Source organism: Polyodon spathula, chromosome 29 (genome assembly GCF_017654505.1).
Source record: "Polyodon spathula isolate WHYD16114869_AA chromosome 29, ASM1765450v1, whole genome shotgun sequence".
In the NCBI taxonomy this organism is placed as follows: Eukaryota; Metazoa; Chordata; class Actinopteri; order Acipenseriformes; family Polyodontidae; genus Polyodon; species Polyodon spathula.
Window position 1 is genome coordinate 6350870 of NC_054562.1, and position 23494 is coordinate 6374363.

Consider the following 23494-nt stretch of genomic DNA (forward strand, 5'->3'; position numbering starts at 1 on the left):
ACAGACAGAAATGGATATTAGGGGTTCACCTTACAGTAGCCCTTTTATAGGAAGGATAATGAACAAAACAATATGATCAGCATCACATTCCGTCTTACAAAATTAAACAAAAGAACTTTTTACATTTATGCAGCAACTGTATTCCACGATCACTCATCCATAATTTCAAAACAATCAAATACCAGGCTAAACTTAAGGAACTAAGTTTATGAAGGCTCTAGTCAAAATATTTGTCTACTACATCAGTCACAGACATTCAGCTGTCCTCTGCTCTTAATCCCATACAGCCTATTTCCTACAGGACTAGCCAGGTGCCTAGTTTTCTGATTTATGCAAATGGAACTCAGTAAAACATATGTAATCCACACTGTGGATTTAAAAAATACACCCCCCCTTCAAATCACCGTGTGCACAATTTTACCATGTTAAGTTCCTAACTATGTATCTATTTTATGCATATGTTTTGTTTGTTTTTTTTTCTCAAAGCTTGGGCAGGGCAGCTTCCCAAACTCCATAGAATTCACATAGATGGTAGTAAAACATCTAAAATATTAAAAAATATTAAAACGTGTGACTGAAGGGGGTATACAGGGTGAGCTATAAGCCAAAAAGCAGATGCATCAATATTGACTGACCATTTGTTTCAGCTGTACAATACAAGCAGAGGATGGAGTTCAGATAACTTTGATACAGTGAACAGGGTGCGGACGTCTGGTTTAACAGAACATCCTAAATCAGCACAACATGTGATAGGTGAGTCCTGACTTATGGGACCACCCAGCATATTGATTTAAGAGGATCTTTATGCCCCAAGCATTGAGTAAATAACACAGTGGATGGAGTAACATACCATATGGAGGTTTGGTCAGGTTAAGGCATAGGAGGTGGTAAGCTTTCGAGCAGTCCTTCTTGTCACACATCACCAGCTCCCCTCCTTCCCCACAGCGGAAACAGAAATACTCGTGTGTCTGCTTGGGATCGGGCTTGATTTTACGCTTCTTTGCTTTCAGCTTGGCGTTCTTCGCTTTCTCCTCTTTTTCTATCACAACCGCACTCTGATAAAAAAAAAAAAATAACAAAATAATCATTATTAGAGACCTAAAGAAAAAACGGTGACAATAAAGACAAAAGTCAATTTTAAAGTATTTAAAAAGCAGAGGATATTGTTAACATGCTGGAAATCTTGACCACATTTTTACTGTTTTTCTGCATTAAGGGATTAATACAAAAATCACCCTAAAATGTTTTATTTTTCTTTTAGACACATCATAATTTTACTTTTTTGCGGTCCGTTAGTGCCTGGTGTGCACTGGCTCAAAAAAAAAAAACTATATTTTTATCTTCATTAAAAATACAGTCTCTATATTTTTATATATATATATATATATATATTATATATATATATATATATATATATATATATATATATATATATATATATATATATATATATATACATACACATACATACATACATACATATATACACACACACCAGGATTAATATAGATTTAAAAACAGCAGTGGTATTCAGATAATTAAAACAGACCCCATTATTAGGTCACTGTGAATGCTCAGTTATACATACCATGTTGTCTCCCTGAATCCCTTGGTCAGTGAGATGTTCCATGTGCAAATTCATACTGGCTAGTCCATGCAAATCTGTTGCTTACCTTAGGACGCACACCCAAAAATCCACTGCAATTATCAGAACCACAGTGGCATATAGTCCTTCCATTCCCCAGACAGTCCAAGTTGTAATTGAATGTTAATTCTGTGTCTAAAAAACACACACACACAAAAATGTCAGTCTAGGTCCTATAGCATGTGTACTACAGCACACAAACAGTGATATCCAGTGGTGTGAAAAGTCAGGGTTTGCATCAGCCACTGGCCTATGAAACAAGTCCATCATGTCAATGCATTTTGCACATTCCCCCCCACAGCAATTAGCAAGAACACCCAGCCTTTATGTGGGGTCTAGGGCTGCAGACACCTTTTTGGAGAGAAGTGTTAGACCAATGGGACTGGGGGTTGACAAGACAATGTTCTTGTGGAGGGTGCTAGTGGAAATCAACTGATCCTAAGGACTACTAATTACATGTGGGTCCAGTTCCTTACCAGGATCAATGTCACAAAGAGCAAAAAGTCCCACTCTAACATCCCCGTTTACTGTCCATTTCTGCGTCTCACAGTTCGGGTTACAGCTGTGGTTCATAAAACGAGAGTAGTTTCCTTTGGGTCCAGCATCAATAACACGATCCTAAAAAGAGACAATCAATCTCTCACTCTCACACCATGAGGTGATCTTTTTGCCAACATATTATGCAAAATAAATTATAGCAAAAGCTATGGAAGATGTTATTACGATTTTAAAAAGCGCTACGAAGGCAGGACTTATTCAACATTTATTAACATTTGAGAAAAAATACCCACGCTACAGGCATTTCCCTGCACTGAATTATTTCTTATATATAAAATAATCAAAACATATAAAAAGTACCATTTCCCCTCCCAGATGAATTCCAGTATTAGAAAGAAGTGCAATTTAAATCGACATCAGACAGGTAACACTTAATTCAGAAGCACGAAACTAAATAATAAAACTAAATATCACTGCATCTCCATTGATCTCTTAAGTTGTTAGATCACCAAAGCACAGCACCCCGTCTAACGATGATTTAGTTCTTTGGCGGTTCTGATAAGCAGGTTTGGCTGCATTATTAAAACAATGATTTAGTACAGATGAAAGCAACTCGATCCATACCTTGGTTAGTGTCAGCATGTAGAAGTTGGTAGCATGGTTCTCGTGAGCGTGTTTGATACGCTGCCTGCATTCCTCTGAATCAATCAGCTCCCCAACGTACTCGCATACAAACTCACCCTGGGAGGGGAAAAAACAGAAAACAGTGTTTTGAGAAAGACGTAAGTAGAATGGCACCACCATCATTTGCTACTATTAAAAACAGACATGCGATAAAAAAAGTTTGTCTGGCCAATCAATACCTATATGCAATCAGACACTTATGCTTAAAATAGGTGATAATCAAGGTTTTAAAATCCTCTTTCATACTGGCAACTGTAATATTACAAAATCGCTGGACCCCCTACTGTTTGATCCTTTGTTTGTATTTTACATATCATTTCACTTTGAGTTTTTTTTAACTGAATCCAATGGTCTAATCAATAAGACCACGTGAACCTATAGAACAGGTACCAGCAATTTATAGCATTGTTTTTGAAATGCCAATTTAAAAAAAAAAAAAAAAAAAAAAAAAAAAAAAGAGAGGAAACAAAGATTTTCTTTAGCCCTAAAATAAAATACAACTAAACAGCTACTCTCAAATGCAACAAAAACTAACTAAGGCCCACATATGACCATCGTCGGCCAGTCTGTTACCTTTTTTAGTTCAGTTCTGGCTTTGAGCCCCCAGCCCCGGCCCTCAGTCTTGATGACCTCTGTCTCTGGGTAGAGGCGCCGGCTGAAGCGCTGGTTCTGGCACAGCTCCGCCGCGGGGCACACCTGCGGGTGGCACTCGTACTGCAGCATTCTGTTCAGACACTGAGAGTCAAGCCCGCACGGGTTCTCATCTGTGGGTTTGCAGTTACACCTTGGGATCTCAGACAGGTCAGCCATGTAGATCTGAACCTTCCCAAACGGCTTGTTGGACTAAGAAAGGACACACGGACACAGACGTTAGAGCACCCCCATACACCTCACTGAATATTTAGGAAATAAGGATCATGAGGCAATGTTCTACTATCTATGCAGTAAGGAGCAGTTTCGGTGGCATTCCAAATTTTAAATGTAATCCTACTTGGTACAAGGGATCACATATCTGGAAATACCCTCCACCTCCTGCACAACCTCCTGTCCCTGCAATCGCCCCTCAGTTTGTCAGTACTAACCTTGATGACTTTGTATGGCGGAGGCTTCCTAGAGTTTCTCTCCATTTCCAGTGCTTCCTTGCTTTCTCTTTGTGCCTTTAACTCCTGGAATCTCTTAGCTGCTTCTTCGAGGGCTGGGGATGGGAGAACAAGGTCAATCTTTGAAAAACACAAGATAAAGAGCGACTCCTTCAACAAACCCTGACCCTTTTTACACAAGTGGAATTGTGAAATGCTCAAGTTTGCCTACTTTAAAAGATTTAGTTCAGCTGTTTAAGTTATGATATCACTTGTATAAGCACACATATTCTATTAAACCATAATACACAAGCAATGTAAGGAAAATGTTGAATAATATATATTTATATATGGGCGTCTATGTTCAAATTAAAATGAAAAAAAGCATAATACAAAAACAGGTACCATGCCATTAGAAAAAAAAAGTGTTATGTTCTCAAACACATGCTTCCTTTACACTGGAAGATGTCAAATCTCACCTTTTTTGAAAGTCTTGTTAATACTAATTTGGCCATCAGCAAAGCTCTTGTCCCCCTCGACGTAAGGAAACACCCTGCCCTGGTTAATCCAATAGTAATCATGAGATCCAAAGAAGAACACAGGAAAGTCACCAATCTCATGCTTCAGGGTCTGGATATTAAATGGCACTAATCTGGGATTGCAGATTTCCGCAGGCCACCACCTGAACAAATATACAAAAGAAACAGCAGCACATGTATACAGTTAACATGTAGGGTGGGCTGCTCTTAATTGTTGAATTATTATTATTTAGCAGATGCTTTTATCCAAAGCGACTCGCAGAAATGAAAATATAAAAATACTAAAATTAAAAATGTTTTAGAAGGAAAAATAAAACTAAGAAAAAAAAGGAGAGAAATGGCAGATGAAAAGTCATAGCAGACATTATAGAAGAATTATAAAACATTTAAAATAGCACAACTAACTAATGAAATAACACAGCCCACAACACAGACACATCCCAGGAAAAACAGCCAGCATCCTTAGCTGTGTCCATCACGTTTGCTGCTACAACGGCTGGGAAGATGAATCCATAGCAATCCTTAAAATCAGGAGGCAGCAAATACAGGTGTGTGATGGACACAGGTGAAAACAACAGAGTCCAGTGATGCGCAAAACAAATAAAACAAAACCAAACCTCTTTTTGCCACCTGTTACTACAGCCCCAGAACAGCCAGTGCCCTTTCTCGAAGTTCTTACAATCTCACAGGGTTCAGAGTGGGCAATGCTACATTTATGGCCACAAGTTTTTGCATCACCCTACAGAACAAATTTTGCTTCATAAAGTCGCTTGAAACCTGGTGAATAATGTTACGTTAACACCCCCCACCCCCACTTTTTGTCCCATAATTCAAGCACTGTGCCTGTAACTAATAAACACCTTCACAGAGTTCTACTCAGAACAGCTGTAAAAACCCACTGGCAAATCAGCATACCAAAATGAAGTCCAGATTTAAAAGTCAAATTCACGACAATGCTCAACACTGAAATCATTTACATCTAATTATAACACACAGTGCACCTTACTGCCCATGTAAAGCTGTAATTCTATGAAGTTAATTCTATGGTTGATGTATCACAAACCCCCCCTTGAAGGAATTACAGCCTTATGTACAGTTATTTCTCATGTGAAGTTGTTGTACCTCACCTGTAGTTGCCTAGTTTGACCCAGACAATCTGCTTGTAATGAGGCTTCTTCCCTATTGTGCATTCATTACAGAACCAGATTCCATCAGGCATCTCTATACTTAAACACTCTGGGTGGAACGAAGCAGGGCAGGACTCACAGCACAGCAATCTTCCGCCTTCACACAGAGGAAGACGGTTCAATGGGGAAGTTACAAGAAGAAACAATGCATAGAAGTTAGCAAAATCTTTTCTTATTAAAACAAAAAAAAAAACACATACAATTGATTTCGTGCAGAAACATGACATAATGCAGAACAATTGCAAATAAATATCATTCTTTGCAATTTCAAAGCCTGTAATACGGCAGTTTTAACTGTCAACTGATCAACCCGCACTGTGTTGGTCAGGTGGCAAACTAAATATTTATGAATATGCTTTCTGACTATTCTGAAGTGGTCACTAAACAATATTTTAATTCCACAGATGCCCAGACATTGCATTTTTTTTTTTTTTTTTTTTTTTTTTTTTTTTTGAGGAGCCAAACTGCAATTTAGATTTCTGGACACCTTTTTTCTAATGTGTCACACTTTAAGCATTATGAGTAAGGCTGTATTTTTTTTTCACGGTTATCACAGATTTCCCAAGTTCCGGGAAATGTACCCACTGTCGTTTCATATGTGGTTCCCAGTGAAAATTCCCATTTCTGATAGAACAGTGTAAATAAACATTTATCACTTAAAAAATAAATACAGCAAGCATTTGCCTTATTGACGCACTACATGTTGCACTGCATTGGGGAACCTAGCAGCCAGTTTAGTTTGCTTCTGGTATATGATTGAACACGCACTGCATAGAGGTGCACAATTTCTTTATAAAGTGTCTTCAATGAAAAAGACACCAGCTGCATCAAAGACCGGACATATTTCTGGTAAAGATTGCTCTACCCAGTACAAGAAGAAATCATTTCAGTGTCAACTGTTATTTTTCCATTTATGTTTTTATTTTTATTTTTTAAATTCACTGATGGTGAAAATGTAATGTCTTTAAAAAGGTGGACAAACAAAATATTAAACAATTTCGAATTAACTGTTTTTCAGGTAAGCATTTAAACTATTTTTACAAACACTTGGTCATACAATAACTCTAGAGAAACCAATCAATTCTGAATGAGAATTCTATTTTTTGTGCTTTCATAAATATGCTTAATCACGAAATAGGCTACCTATTTTCAGTATGTGAAATGATGGAAAATAAGCAACTTTTTATCGTGAAAAATAATACAGCCCTACTTATAAGCTTAGTTTAAAATGACAATTTAGTTGAACTTGCAATAAAAGAGCTCTCAAAACACAAAATGTTGAAGATGCTGTATATGCAGAATGCACTTAAAAGACAGAATGTATAAAGTACAGTTTTGTTTTTATTGAATTTTGGGTGGTGGTGGCTTGGCCACCTGCACACTTTGTAACTGATAATGTGAACAGGTTTTTTCTCTCTGCTCCTTTTCTCTTGGTACTTTGTGCAATGAAACTGTACTCAAAGTATGGAAGTTACAAAAAAAAAGCAATCTTAATGTAGAAATTTCAACAGGAATACAATTCCACACTTTTATTAAAGTAATTTAGAGGCATTCATCTTTAAATGCAATCTGGATTTGAAAGGCGACTGACGACAGAAGCTGTCTTAAGCTGGTTAGTGAAGTCAGATCTCCAAAATTTATACTACTGAACATCTGCCATGAGATCTGACAGATCTGCATTAGTAAAGTTACTTATCTGCTTTTTTTTTCAATACAACAAATTTAATTAACACCACATGTTGTTAAAATAAGTGTCTATATTTCCTCAGAAATTAGAATTAGATTAAGCATATAGATTTTTGGAATTAAATTTACCATTTAAAATAAAATGATACAGTATTAACAGGTAACATTTTGTAAATTTTAAGATAACATTTCTATTACATGTATACTGTGTTTATCAGTATATATGACATATAATATAATACAGTCCCATTTCAAGGATGATACATTATGCTTCTTAATTTAGAGGAAATACAGACCCGGTCTTTAAAACACTGAAAAACAAAAAGCACGCTGGTACATTAAGCAAAATAAATTGAATACATCACATCAATCATAATTGGATTAAGCGCTAAGCAGAACAGTTCACTTTTGCAGCAAGCGCATTTTGCTTTAAGCCAAGCAAATTCAGGGCTCAAAATAACCTGGTACTTAGTTCAGTTTAACACACACACACAATCTCGCCTCTTTTTATAAATTTTCAGAAAGCAGCATCCCAGCACTGAAAGAGTTAACTACCCTCAAACCAATTCTTAGTTAAAACAAGGACTAAGCATCTTGTTACTCACAGTCATTAGCTCAAATTGCATTTATTTTCCAATGAAAATGGTCAAATTGCTACGAATTTAGATTAGGTAAAATGTAGCCGATTTTATAAAAAAAAAAAAAGTCTATATTTTAAAATCATGCATTCCGATCGATATTACATTTTCCAAAAGATGTGCAAATATCTGTTGAGGGTATTAAACAAAAATATTTTTCCTGAAGAAAATCCACTCCACTTATCAAGACGACAGCTATCATAGTGGGAGCATCCACATGCAACTCAAGGTAACAAAAGCGCTACAGCAGAAGTGCATTATTGAGGCTGAAATAAGTACAGACTAATGTAGGAATTAAACATTAAAATACATACGGCAAGACATACATGCATTAAAACACCCATTCCTAATACAACTGGAAAATCAACTTCCACCCAATGCTGCGTTTACTTTGTGTGAGAAAAATGCCACCACCAGCATAATACGGCCACCGCAAAACTGTGTTGAGCGTCTTATACTAGATACAAAACCACTGTCCGCAAACCAGCTTGTGACTCGCAAAATCACCACCCAGCTTTCTTATTCCACGTGAAACAGTTATTTTAAGCCCCTTATTATTTAGCATTAAAAAAAAGCAGATTTTTAAAAATTGTTGAAACAAAAGCAACAGATTTGCTAGCCATACAGCTTCCACGAGTGGAAAGAGAAGCACAGACACACACACACACAAATAACAAAGAAACTGTTTGGTTACCTTTCCCACAATTCTTTTTGGTAGCTGACGAAGAGGAAGGAATCATAGGTAATTTCATCAACTCAGCACGATTTGACTCAGTCAGAAGGTAGTGCGACTTATAGGCATAAGAACTTAATATGTGGTCAGAATGGTCCTGCACTAATAGTCCTATATATAAAACAAACAGGGAAAAATGATGAGTTGCAATGAAACTACCCATGATTCCAGAAAACAAAAAAAAAAGACAAAACTATTAACATGTGTAAACGTGAGGGAAAAAAAAAACAACGGGAACTGACAGTACTCTGAAAGGAATAGATGTTGAAGGAACAAAGTACAGTAAACCAGTTGTATCTGGATTTAGAAATCAAAACGGAAAGAAGTGATTTTCATTCAAATTAGCTGTGGATTTAAAAAAAAAAAAAAAAAAATCACACCCTCCAGTAAAAACACCTCCTAATAGAAAGAAAGAAAAAGCGGTCCACTTTTTTAGAAAGCTTAACAGTTGTCAATCATTTAAATAACTAGATCATTATTTTTTGTTTATTTTTAATTACTTACTGCAATTTCTTCCTGCAGTCGGTTTTAGCATTATCGCATATTTTCATTTGAATATATTTTAAGACAGTTTCTCAAACAGTAATCAGCATTACAGAACACACAGCTTAAAAGAGCAAGTAACTTCTGTGTGCTACTGTATGCATCCCTTGTGATTTAGATTAACATATTAAATTGAGGGTGTTAATTGTTTAGGTCGCACTTCTGCTTTTGGACAATTTACCCTCCACGTATTACAAGGAAAGAGAAAAGCAAAACTTTGGGACAACTGTCCTATGCAACACATAGTCAAATGTTTTACAGATTAGGATACCCCTTCATTTAAAAACACTCCCTAGCACTTGAACAGAAGCATTTGTCTAGTTTTATAATGCTGTTTTGGTACAACAGGATTAGGACAGTAGGCATTCATGAGTTCGTTAAATTTGGGGAACAGGCCAATAAAAGAAGCGTTTTGCAGCACACAGACAAACCTCATTAGTAAGAACAAAAAAAAAAGAAAAACATGTAAATTTGTACTCAACGCTTTGAAAATACAAATAAGGCTTTCTATAATTATTTCTAATAAGGTTATATTTGACTGGACAGACACACAGAAAAGCACATAGCATTAAAGCATCTGAACAAATCAGTTTTATAATGGTCTAAAAATAACAACCTTAATATGTATGGGGGAGGCCAAATTCTCTATTTAAAGGCTTAAGCCATGAAGATGATCTTGCATTACTTGATTTATTCTCTTTCTTTTTTAAACAGAATATTTTGAATTTAATTGTGCACAGAATCACAGCATTGCACTATGGTTACTATCAGCATTCAGGACATGTGCCTGCAATAAAACATTTTCTACAGCAAAATAAAATGTAAATATTTTTTTAAACACAGATTTAGTAGCCAAACTGATCTGAAGGTTTGGGAAGCTTGTAACATTACTTGAAATTCGATACGAGAGAGTGAAAGTCAGGTGCAGTTGCTAACTCTGTGCTGAATCGTACAATGCTGTGCACTGTGCATTTCCAATTACACCAAAAGCAGGCATCTCTCCATTTACTTTCCATTTATAAATGCTACGGTTTAATTCTCGCTTTGTTACCATAACGGCAACATTAACTTCACACAAACGAATAGTGCTGCTGTGCTTCCCAGTTAAGACAGACGTAATGATGCAATTTGCAGTTTGCTGCCCAGAAGCAAAAAAAAACGAACAGCAGCAATAAATCCAAACACAGCATGAAGGATCACTATAATGCATATCGTGGGCAGAGCTGCAAGACATGCATCACCACGCTGTCCACTAACAAACCACTAGGTTTTGAAACTCTTGTTAAGGGAATTTATTTCCAGTAAGACATCAGGAAAAGCACAAGATATTTTCAGACACATTCTGTAGGGGCCTATTCAATGTCTTAAAATGGTGGTAGATGTAAACACTGCCACTGCTTAAATCATTAAAACTGACAGTCTAGAGTATATTCTTAAATTAAGTAAAATGTGGCTGTGTTTAAGTCCAAAATTATTTAAAATAATTTATGTATACCCTCAATGTGTAAATGTCAGATAACTGACACAGACTTATTTCTCTCATTCAATAAAGCCATACTACAAGAGCCAATGAAAGGCTAAAGAAATGGTTTCCAGTCCCATTTTTGAACTTGTTAATATTTACAGACTGATGCTATACATCATAACATTTTACATCATGCTGGATGAAGCGACCTACATCTACAGAACTAAAACTGCAAAATCCAACTTGCTAAGCTTTTATGAAAGAATTTCAAATTGTAAAACAAGAACTAAATAACCTAGGTTCCCATTTAAAAGGGGTAATCGACAGGAACAGGCTTTGAAACACATTATCTAGCTTAACATTCTCATCCAAAATTGTTTTGCTCTGCATCTTTTTTCTATGCTTTATTTGAAAGTTGAATCCAGTATGGCTCATCTACCTTGCTATAACACTAAGGTTGATATTGGTACAATTACCTCTCTGCATTCACTTTTCTGTGTAACGGGTATTATTTTGTTTAACACATTAATTCCTATTTGCAGCCTGGAAGGCTCAGGTGGCGTCTTAGTGCCTGTAACACTAGAAAGCAAACACCATAAAACCTGCAAATAAAGTCTGGACAACAAAAGCAGCAGCTGCAAAACAATAATGGACTCATGAGAATGAAACAAAAACATCTTGGAGAGTGCATAGGGTTACTTTTGTTGCTTGGAAGGAGCAAGCAAAAAAACAGCGCACAAATCAAAGAGCTTCTCCACAGTTCCTCAAGCTTACTGCATGAGCAACAGCGGCACAGCATGAACTGAAGGGGAAGCCTCTCAAAGGATTTCCAGTAAACTTACAATATGGCAGATAGTAAAATCCAAGCCTCAAGCTTACCTCTGGCACAGATGAAACACCAGCCTACGTTTACAGGAGAGGATATGTGTGCGTTCTTTTTGGAGCTCGAATGGTTGCTACATACAATAATGTGCGGGGTGATGACCACACTGCCAGCAGCAATGCAGCCATCTCCTGTATGATAGGCAATGGGGCACCGGATACACCTCATCATGCGACCTGGAGGGGGCGCAAGAGGAATTGAAACTTCAGGCAGTAAATGGGAGAATTAAATAAAAACACACAAATAAGCACAAAAAGGATAACTGCATCACTAAAAATGTTTAAAAGAATGCATTTCCTTGGGGTAGGATTAAAAAAACATAATGAAAAATATAACTAGTTGATTTATTGAGCCCTTTATTAACAGCATTAAAGATACAATTGTGGAATCTTGAACAATTGAGACCGGTCATCAGAATAAACTCCATTACCTTTAGTTGCTTTGTGCAGGTCTCGTTCTAAAGAGCAGGTGGAGCAGCTGTGCTGTGGACAGCGGAACCCCTTGGACTCGAAGATGGACACGGAGTGTTTGCGGACGCAGGCCTCGTGGTAGAACCGACCACAGCCATTTACTGAGCAGCGCTTCACGTCGGCACCTGACACTTTACAAGAGAAGCATGTGTGAGCACCTGGGGAAAAATAAATAAAACAAAAAGTGAACATCACTCTCTCTATATAGCTTTATAAATCATTTGTAATCAATTTTTGTTGCAACCAACCCCTAAAAGGTTAATTGTTAAAAGTTCCACATATAAACATGGTTTCCATTCCACATTCCCTTAAGTCACTACAAGCAGAATTGCACAGTGCATATACCAGAATTCACAGGACGACTTCATGCTCCCTACAGAGTTCATACACTGAATCCAAGTTTTAAGAAAGATTTGGCCAAATACCGAACACAATACTACAAAAACTGTCAAGAAAACTGAAGGAAAAACAGACTGGCAGCTAATAAAAAGGGATGTACACAATCTATTCTTTTGAGCCTTTTAGTTCATAGTATTTTTATTACCAAATGGAAACATACCCCTGAACCTATAGAAATTCTAAACAGGTGCAGGAGTGTAAGCACACTATTTTGAGGACTCAGCGTCCAGCCCAGTTAACCAGAATGGCAGCTGCTAAAAGCTGTCGTTTATCTCAGACAGTTCTACAGATCCATTACTGAGGCATTGATATGCTGCATGAAGCATGCTGTCAACGGTGTTGTCCACACAGACTTTATTGGGTTTAGGAATGTGGGGAAGGCAGATGCAAAAACCCAATCATTGTATCTGGGAACGAGCATTAATATTCATTATATCTTTTTTTTTTTTAATACAATAATAAAAATCTAAATTTATAAGTGTTCATTTTTTAGGAAAAAAAAAATGTAAGCACTAGTCCTGTATATATTTCAGAGATCCATTTTAATGTCATGTCTTATTTTCTCTCTCCAGAGATTTTGTGGAGAGTGCAGAGATAATCTTTACCTTTTTTACATTCCATGCATGTAAATTTCCCTTCAGACAATGTACTGAGTCCCAAGCATTCCAAATGGAACAGTCTGCAGCAATCTCCTTCACATGAAATAAGGGAGTCACCAAAGACTTCACAGATCTGACAGAGAAAAAAAAAAAAAAACGTTTAGAAAGAATACAAAGCTGGCTCGCTTGGAACAGCTGAAAACAAGCACCACTTTTTTCTATTTTATTTGTTTCGAAATTGGTTTTACCTGACAGACAGTGTCCTTTCTGGAAGTGCTTGTTCCCTGTCTTGATAAACTGGAATCCACAGACTGGGCATCAGAGGCATCTGCATCAGCAGTGGCAGGGCTATCAGACTGCTTCCCAAAACCAACCTATAATAAAGCATTCAAAAATAAAATGAACAGTACTGAAAATGCATTTAAAAAAAGCAAGCTGTGAATTGACTTTGCAATTGATCTCTGAATAGATTGCAAATAGTGAATAGCGTAAATGCTTAACCCTTTGCGGTCCTATTTATTTAATTTATATAGAAACTTTCATACCGGAGTATCACAGGGCACTGTATATAAATGCATAAAAATACAATAAAAAACAAACTACAAATAATGAAAAAATAATTATGTTGCTTTTAAACAACTAAGACAAAAATGTAATTTTATAAAAATGCGTTTTAAGTTTAGACTTAAAAAATACCCACAGACCCAGCTTCTCCAACACATGGAGGTAGTGCATTCCACAGTTTAGGGGCTCTAAAAGAAAAAGCCCTCCCTCCCGTATTGATTTTACTGACCCTGGGAACAGCGAGCAGCCCCGCTTCCTGTGATCTAAGAGTGCGTATGGGAGATACATGGTCAGTAGCTCCTGCAAATAGCTAGGTGCTGCTCCATTCAAGGCTTTATAGGTCCGATATCACAATTTCTCTTTTCCAGTCCGACATCAAAAAGATGTCAAGCGCAGGTCACTAGTAATTTTTCTCCAGAAAAAAACTTTCAAAGAAAAAAAAAAAGGGGGGCAGATCTGAGCAGTACACTTAGCCCCTACACCACAGAGACCCTCAGTTGCTCACCCACCTGCGAGTCATTTAGTCCTCTTGAATCAGAGTCAGACGTGTCTCTGTACTGGGAGCTAGCCATTTCCACATCAGTAGAAGCCCGACTTCGTTTCTTTAGAGGTTTGCAAGAATCTGAAATCTCACTAGCACCTAAAACAATAACCAAGCGAAGAGCTGTAAAATCAGTCAATGGCGCTTTCTCCATGCACAAGAAATCTCTACTCTTAGCTTCCAGAGCTACTGTTATACATAACAGGCTGGGATTTGTTGAAGCATTATTACATTTTGCTTACCCAAGAAGGGACTTTCTGCTACAGCAGATGCTAAACTGAATGTAACAAATATCCAGCTGGTAATGTCTTTACTTAGTCTTTTGAATAAACTCCCTAACAAAATTACTCCAAATGAATGACTTAATTTTACTCTGTTGTTCTCTGAATCAGTTATGTAGAAAATAAATTATGACTGACGATAAATACTGGAATATCTTTATTTATAACAATTAAACACTTATTGGATAAAGTGTAATCGTTTAAACCTATTATTTTAAACAAGATACACAAACACACACACATATATATTACGCACAAAGCAGAATTTTTAAGATTTGTATAACGCTGTCCCAGCAAATTTCAATTTCCATCTCTGCTTCTCTAGCCACATGGCCCTGCAGCGATTTACAATTTTTGCATCAGGAAATTAACATTGGTCTCCAAATTCAGATTTTCAAGGTTACACCTCATCTCAGTGAAGCAAACCCAACAGCTGCCAGTTAAATATAAAAAAAAACACACAAAATACCTTTTTGTGATCCAGTTTGCACTGTTGTTTGGGGGACCGTTTCTGCCTACAGGGAAAATGTAGAATTAGTAAAGTAATAAAAAAATAAAACACACTTAAGTATCTATTTTTATGTTGGATAACGTTTGCTACATTAATAACGGTGCTCAAGGAATTTTCAAATTATATAAAATTCAAATAGACAATACAGTACGGTACATACATTCTACTCTGAAATGCACATCACAGCTCAGTTAAAAGGGATTTAAAAAGTAAGGTATGGATTGACAGTAGTACAAGTTGATATGTGATTCACCTCTTTTTTCACCTTTTTCTTTGGCACTGGCTCTGTAGATTTTTCTGACTCTGAGCGACTTCGCACTGATCTCCTCTGCGATTTCCTTTCTAAGGAACCTGGAGGCACGTTAGAAATTACCCCAGTCAGCCACATCTTATTAATGTCCATTCAAATCAAAAACAGGGATTTGAGCTGCTCCCGATGACACTGATGTGAAGATATAAATCTAGCTAATCTTGTATTTATGCCCTACTCAAATAAAAGCACCATGCTGACTGAGGGACGATATGTGGTTGTTCTGGGGATATTCTAGCCACCACATTACAGGTGTCAGTACCGTGAACCAATAAATCAACATGACCTACAACATGTAGAATGACAAATGATATATGTTTTTAAATATATATATATATATATATATATATATATATATATATATATATATATATATATATATATATATATATATATATATATATATATATATATATATATATATATATATATATATATATCTATATATATATATATATATTATATATATATATATATATATATAAAAAGGTTTCAAGAATGGAAATGGGATTACCTGGCAGTGCTTCTGTAATTGCAGGATGTTGCACTGTTGCTTGGTCGCTCCTTCTGCTTGTGGGTGAAATTACAGGCTTTTCTTGTTCCTTCAAACTCGTCTCAGGTTTATTACTTCCTCCCTATACAAGGTGTAAAACGATGCTTTAAAAGCCAATTATATATCCCAAAGACTGTCTCAAGTCACTCAGGTTTCAAGAAGAGGAATCATTATCAAACAATAGATGCCCTCAAAGTAATGAGTTTTAGAATACTGAACTCTTGCTTGAAAAAAATGTCAATACAGTTTTTAATAGCCTCTGTAGCATATCTGTAATCTGGTAATTTCTGTTAAGTTCTAAAACTATATTATGAATACAAAACCCTAGGTAATGCTAAATATCTACAGGGCAAACTTCACAGCACATCTACGGCTACATCCTGACTGGTGTCAATATTTAAATCTAAAAGTGGCTAACTAGAAAAAAAAAAAAAACAGGCAACTTCAAAGATAACAAACTGGACATGCACTGTAGAATAAACCAATGGCTTGACTGGAATTCCTAGGAAACGCAACCAAGAAAGGAAAATAAGACCCACTGCACAGCATTTCTAATTGAACTACGACCACATTCAGGTATGTGTGAGCTTATATTAAACAAAACAGTGAGGCGAAAAACTCCTGAATGGAACAACGACAACGCAGTATTTTGTTACCCTTAGAGAACATACCATCTGGTCCACAAATGTTTCTTCCCTTTTATCTTCAGGGGTCGCTGGAACCAGAGAAGAGTGCAGTTCATAGTTCAGCACATCCTGGTTGAGTTTCTTCAGTATTACCGAAGCAGGCAGCAGTTTCCTGGCTGCAGCAGTTTTCCATGGCGTTTTCACAGCAGGTGGGGGCGGTGGAGGGGGTGGGGGCTCTTCCACACTGCTAGTGCTGCACTGCCGCCTTGGCCTCTGCCTCCTCCCCTCGGAGCTAGGCAGTCTGGAGGGGGTCTTGGCTGGGGATGGGGCAGCAGAAGCAGCAGTAGCTTGACGGGGTGATTCAGACCGCGGGCTTGTCACAGTCCGAGATCTACGAGCTCTCCTATTGTCAGCCTTGGCTGCGCTACCAGTCTTCTCCATCTGGGGCGGCGGCGACGTTTCTGGCTGTTTGTCCACATAAATAAAAGTGTAGTTGTCTATCCTCTCCTCCCTGGTCATCTGCAGTGCGTCCTCTGCGTGGCCAATACCCACTTCCCACTGAGCGCGTTCTCTCTGCGGGACTGGTTTGAGGAGCTAGGAGGGAGAAAGCTTAATGAGTCTATGCACAAAATCCTTAATAGAACTGTATATCACGATGAGTCGAAGTGATCTTTGTTTTTGCAATTTTTTAAAAGCATTTATGAAGTTTACAAAGCATGTATTTTAAATAAAATAAATAGTGTTGTGGATACAGCACAGCCTATACTTGTGTAACCCAATTTACAGGCCTACCAGAAGTGCTTAAATACCAAATAAACCTGAATGTTACAAAATAAAAAGAAAGCCATATTCAAGAATCAGAAAAATACCCAATGCTATTTCAGTCTTTTTTTTATTTTTATAATAATATCCCGATCTCCAATAATGGAAAAATACCTTCTGCCTTTCAGCGTGATTGGAGGCTTGCCTGAGTGTTTCTGCCTGTAAGTGTTCAAACTCATGCTGCCCCTGATACACAAGCACTCTCTTCTCGTGGATCCATGCTCTCTCAGGCACGCTGCCAAAAAACTGTACGTGGTATTCCCGGTGACCTGCCAGGGAGAAAGGCTTGTTAATTCTAGCCTATAAATGGGCAATTCAAAAAGAATGCATCGTATTAAAAAAAAGGCCTGGTATAATTCTTTGATTCCAGTTGATGTGATATTTGTATATCCTGTCCTAAAACTCACAAATGTTCCTGGGTTACACTTGCCACTAGGGCTGAGGCAATGCATCGATTTATCGATTGTCAAGCCTGTGCATCGTTTTTGTGTAAAGGGTTTAAGCAAAGAAAATGTTCTATTTTTCATTAAATTTGTAATCTGTCATTAGTTTTTTGCATTAAGCAAAGAGTTTCTCTGCTCCCCTCAGGTCTGACTCACTGAATCTGCAAGGGATTCAGTTCACCCTCTCCCCCCTGCGAGTGTTTACTGATGAGATGGCATCTGTTCAGGAGTCTTCAAAGTAACAGAGCAAGTTAACAGCGTTTTGCTAGAATTACAAATACTGTATCGACTGAGCTACAAATACAACGCCTTCGGTTGTTTGGCAATTACTTTCTAAAGTAAGATGGCAAGAAAGTAATGCTTGGGATACTCCGGTAACACAGCTAATCTGCATGACCATTTGACGAGATGGGACTCTACAAAATTTCAAACTAAATCTGCATTTATTCATCTGAACTATCCTGGAGTAAAACTTAAGTAAAACAACCAAGATCATTCCAAAAGTTGTATCTTTGGTCAGAAGTAAGCATCCTGGCAAAGTCAGTCTCTAGTTAGCAGGTATTCAGCAACACTGGGCAGACTAAGTGCCAGTCATTGCTTAAATTAAGACAAATGTGGACACTATCATGTTCCTTAACACAATTAAAATATAACACTCGTTACTAATCTGCTGTGGACAGTGATAACGTCTTTAAAAAAATATTCTCTCAATTGGTTGTTACCAACAATGAGACGGGGGGGGGGTTAAAACAACAATTGAGACTTTGACCCCCCCCACTGGTGACCCCCCAACGAAACTGCCAACGGTTGAAAATTTTAGTTGTACTTATAAGGTAAAAAAAAAATATATAAAATATTATATTATATATATAGATATAATATATATAATTTATTTAATTATATATATATTAATGATATATTATTAACAGACATATCAATGTAATATGCATGATAGTTTTGCAAGCATTACTAGCAACATTACACAGTAATCCACAGCTCCATATGTATTATTGCATGTTTTTTTTTCTTAACCTTTCATAATGTCGATAAAATCAATGAATGGAGAACCACATATCAGTAGTGAAAAACTAGGCTTCGCCCCAGCTTTACCTGCCATAACACTGTCCATGGATTGAGGTAGATCCGCTATGGGCAGCCTGGACGATTCGACCTGACAGCGACTCGGTAAGGTGTTTACCTATCTAAACACTACTGTAACAGATTTCACTGAAGAATGTCATACACCCAATTACTATATACTGAATGCTATAAGGCTGTGAGTCATGAAGTCCTCTTTGCACTTCAAACACAAATCTATACTTGAAAAGGCTTCATGCTTATTATCAGGATTCCAAGGCTGCTTACATATTAAATAACAATAAGCAGAGGTCAATTTAAACATATGATGGGCATTTGCTGTACCTCCCAATGAAGACGATTTTCAGGGCTTCAACTTTCCAGGCATGACTGAGCACTGGGTGCTCATTAATGATCTCTCAGATTAGATGTTACATAAATAACAACATGTAGAACCACGAGCTGTATTTTATTGCACTTTACACAACACTAATAATATTCTGTGCGCACCTTACTGTACCTTATATACCACCACCCTGCTTCCACCGTGATAGAATTTGAGCAACAAGAAAAAGAAATAAGCTTAACATACAATACTTCAGCATTCTGGTTTCAGCAGTTGGAAGTCTGAGAAACAAAAGGGCACGCAAAGAGCATACCTCGTGTGTTTATCCTGGTATGAACCTCCTTCTGGGGATCGCAAGACACCATACAAGGCCACCAGGGATACGTTCCAACCTTAGACCAGACCAAATCTCCAACTTGGTGGTCCAGACAAGTACCAGCGCCTGTTCTACTTGTAGGAAAGTGCTTCTGAACCTGAGGACAAACACACAAACGCGGAATCAGCTGCTGCAAAAACTGGAATACAAAGCCAGTTTCCACTATGATTCACCGCATCAAAAAAACATTAAATAATGAACAGTGATTTAGTGAAAGGCCCTTCTACAGTAAAATATAGTACTTTAATAGTACAATTTACAGTCAACATAGACTAACAGTGAATTATCAAATTTCTCTCTCTCTCATTTGCAGTGAGTGAAATTGTAAATATTCAACATCAGTCTCCCATAACAAATCATATTTTTTTCTGTTTAACCAAGGCAAATTTTGGACAGTTCAAATAAAAAGCAGACCGGGTGAAAATAAATAAAGTTTTGTAATTTTTTTTTTATCATTAGAACTGCTTTATAGAACTCACTTTCTGTTCCTGCGGTTCAGCTTTGGGATATTTGCTATCCCTGTCCGTCTGCTTGTGTTCAGGGCTTTGAACCTGCTCCTGCTCTGGAATCTGCTCTAGAACCGGTTCCTCCTGCTTGTGCAGAGCGTGCTTGCTGCTCTTTTTCCTTTTCTCCTTCTTCCGCTCGTGCTTCCTTCTGGATGCCTCGCTGGCCTGGACCTCATTCAGAAGGTCTCCGCAGAGCGAGGACTCAAACAGTTCCCTCCCGTTCTGGTAGGTTTTGATGATCTTTAACTTGATTTCTGGGGAGATGGTTTTCTTTGGGGTGGTAGGGGGCTGGGACTGCGGTGGGGTGGAGAGGACAGTGGCAAAAGTGGGAAGGGGAGGCGGGGAGGAAGGGAGAAGCAGAGGAGGGGGAGGAAGAACCACATGATGATGAGGGGCAACATGGGGAGGGGAGAGAGGTTTCTCTTGGACCACAGGCAATCTCAACACAGTGTTCTCCGTTGGCAATAAGCAGTGATCGGGGACACTGTAGCTCCGGATAGCACTGTAGCCGTTGGCAGAACCGTTGGGGTACTGAGAATACATGGGATACTTGGCCTGGGCTTCGTAGAGGCTAATGTTGGGCGGGTAGCCGTTGGTGACAGACGGCAGGTCCTCTGTGGTGGAGGGGGGGTAGGAGAAGCCCGACTCCAGGGCATCATCATAAACCGACGGCCCCCCGTCTTCACCACTGTCACTGACAGCATCGTACACATCGTCTTGCCGGATGTTGGCCGAGTCAATGAGTTGAGGAGGTTGCTGAATTGTGTTTCCCATGATCCCTTGCATGAAAGAGAAGGAGAAATCCATTGTTCTGCTGCAGCATCCTTAACTTTCCCTTTCTCTGACAGGGCCTGGAGGAGAGAGAGAAATACAGACAAAAATCAGACCTTATAAAACCTTGGAAAGACTTCTGTTATAGATATTACTGTGGGGAAATAGACCAAGCCCTGCTTTGTGTCTGTCTGTGTATATTTGTGACACTAAAACTTAAAATGTAATAAACCAGCGTCGATAGGCTCACTATACTAGGAACAGCAACAGTACAGTGTACCTTTTTAACCACTACTTTACAAATGGATATTTGCAACAATTGCTTCTTGTTAAGCAGACACAGCGTGGTCTTAGGTCTTCAGGGTAAAGATCTCAACATCTATAAAGGTTTCAACTGCTGGATTCACAGTACTAGTACCGTCACACGAGGACTAGCAAAACTTAAAAGCAGCGAAGCACTAATCACAGCACACAATTGTACTTTTAAGTGTCAGTTTCCTGTAGATGCTATCAGCTACTTACTTATCTTAATGGCTTTTACTGGGTTTGTACTCAGTCTGTTACACTGTGTACTACAATCATTCCAGCATTTATATCACAATATGAAGGTCACGATACAATATGCAATGGTACATAGTGTGGCTTCAATGGGCCTCATTTGTGTAATAAGATAAAATGATAATTAAAGACTATTATGTTAAGTCAAAAAAATTAACGGAGATAAAGTATGTATTCACACCAATGTTAAGTCAAAAGAACTAATCATTCAAGAAACATCACTGTAGATATGTAGTGCTTTTTGTCATGTATCACAATACGAACGTCACACGTCTATTAAAATACTGTATACCCAATTGTCTCACACAGCATTTTGTGTCAATTAAAAAAAACACACACTTGTTTTCAACTGCTACACAATTTCTCACAGGATAAACACACTAGCTGCTGCCTTCAAATTGTTCTTTTGTTTTTTTTTTGTTTTTTTTCAGCTTAACATCCAGCATTACCATTGATGGTTTTAATATAACCTATAATCAGAGACAGGACTACCCCAGACACCACAGAAAGCATGCAAAAAAATAAAAACAAAGCAAATAAACAATAACGTGGCAACAGGTTATTAATTTATTCCATTGATGAGCCCATTAACAACCCTGCAAATATAATCATCCAGGGCCATCATTAACTTCACTATGAACGTACCTTTGGGAGAAAGTGGGGGTTCTAACCACACCATTACAGACATCTACACACAATATAAATATTTAACAAACATGCCCCCTGCCAATTACAGACAAATCTGCCAATAACCTTTTAGTTCACCATCTGCTAGTGTGTTTAATAGACAGAGAGTCTTTGGGTGATTTTTTAAATGATATGAAATCAGGACTTTGTCAGTGTGATCACTATGCTTTACTGTGCAACGACCCCTCACTAATGCACTACCAAGAACATTTAACTTTTGTTTTTGCATTTTACAGTCTGATGAAATAATACTGTAAATGTTTCAATTACATATACTTTAAAATTTGAAGCTACATTTATAAAACATAGACCTTTGCATTTTAACACATTTCTACAATTGTACCTTTCTGTCACTATGAACTAAAATCTGCAGCTGTGAAGAGTTCTGCTCGAGTTTCAGTGGAAAATAGGTTTTTGCCTGGCCGTTTATCCGCCTGCATAATGTATTTCGCTACCATAAAAGGGTGCATTCAAATATAGAACATGGAAACAGAAGTGCATGTACTGTAATTTTCAAAGAACCAATCAGCCAGTGGAAAAATCAGCTCAACATGCCTGATGACAAATCCAAGATAACACCACTCAATCACATAACAAACACCACCCATTTCAATAATCTGAATGATGCTGCTAATATGAGTGTCTTCATAATAAATACAAATATGCTTGCTATTATTAAGACCAAAAATAAATATCTGAATACCAGCAACTGCAGGATTGATGCAAATCTGAAGCTAAACCATATCACTAATTTCAATACATGTTCTTTGGGTAGAGTTGGAAATGTAAGTGAAAAACATATGAAATCGACGTACAGTACAGGAGCTGGACAAAAAAATAAAACACCTGCAGCATGTAACACAAACTTGCATAAACAGACTGCCTGCCAAATTCTGCAATACAGAAAAGCTGCATTTCTTTTATTGCGGCACTGCAATTGAATTCCAGATCTGATAGACTTTGATAAAGCAAGCAAACCTGCTCAGTTTTCTTGCACCAATTACAATGTTTTAAGAGAATTTAAAACTTGAGCCATTCTGGGGAAGAGACTCCACTGCCGAGTTCTACATCAAATTCACTGATGGATTTAGAGGAAATTCTAAATAAAAGGCAACACGATCAATTAAACATGTTTATAAAACTAAGATAGCTTTTACTGACCATAAACAGATTACTGTAATACATGCGAGATACCGACACCTCTACGAAACCGCTTTAATTGATTTATTTCTTATTTTTAATTGCTACTTTCCATACATGAAAAATTATCCTATTAAGTAAAAACAATGCATCGACTCTAGGTGTTAAAGGCTGTAACGTCAACATGCAAAGCTACAGTGAGCTAGTGACATTTGCTATGCAAAGGCATTGCTGATATGAAGTTGCATCTCCCTGTTGTAAATCAGATCACAATAATCAAGAGAGCAGGTCTGACAGGCTTTGATAAGGGATCACAATCAGTGCCGTCCCCTGG

General features: G+C 37.6%; 1 protein-coding gene across 4 annotated transcripts in view; it reads right to left on the reverse strand.

Annotated features, from left to right (window-relative positions):
- Positions 1-23494, reverse strand: part of LOC121302457 (histone-lysine N-methyltransferase NSD3-like) — a 28077-nt gene that overhangs the window by 2011 nt on the left and 2572 nt on the right. Inside the window, exons 2-22 of one of the 4 annotated variants that reach the window (XM_041232444.1) lie at positions 19978-20855; positions 19436-19595; positions 17371-17525; positions 16480-17028; positions 15770-15890; positions 15211-15296; positions 14904-14949; positions 14122-14252; positions 13297-13422; positions 13055-13181; positions 12011-12208; positions 11577-11756; positions 8651-8800; positions 5573-5729; positions 4386-4588; positions 3910-4022; positions 3401-3670; positions 2768-2884; positions 2122-2263; positions 1674-1780; positions 851-1055 (exon numbers count right to left, since the gene is read on the reverse strand). In XM_041232444.1, the coding sequence (XP_041088378.1) occupies positions 851-1055; positions 1674-1780; positions 2122-2263; positions 2768-2884; positions 3401-3670; positions 3910-4022; positions 4386-4588; positions 5573-5729; positions 8651-8800; positions 11577-11756; positions 12011-12208; positions 13055-13181; positions 13297-13422; positions 14122-14252; positions 14904-14949; positions 15211-15296; positions 15770-15890; positions 16480-17028; positions 17371-17525; positions 19436-19595; positions 19978-20811 (4177 nt within the window). In that variant the 5' untranslated portion in view covers positions 20812-20855. Of the gene's footprint in view, positions 1-850; positions 1056-1673; positions 1781-2121; positions 2264-2767; positions 2885-3400; positions 3671-3909; positions 4023-4385; positions 4589-5572; positions 5730-8650; positions 8801-11576; positions 11757-12010; positions 12209-13054; positions 13182-13296; positions 13423-14121; positions 14253-14903; positions 14950-15198; positions 15297-15769; positions 15891-16479; positions 17029-17370; positions 17526-19435; positions 19596-19977; positions 20856-23494 lie in introns of all 4 variants that reach the window. The other 3 variants (XM_041232445.1, XM_041232443.1, XM_041232446.1) reach the window with 3 other exon arrangements.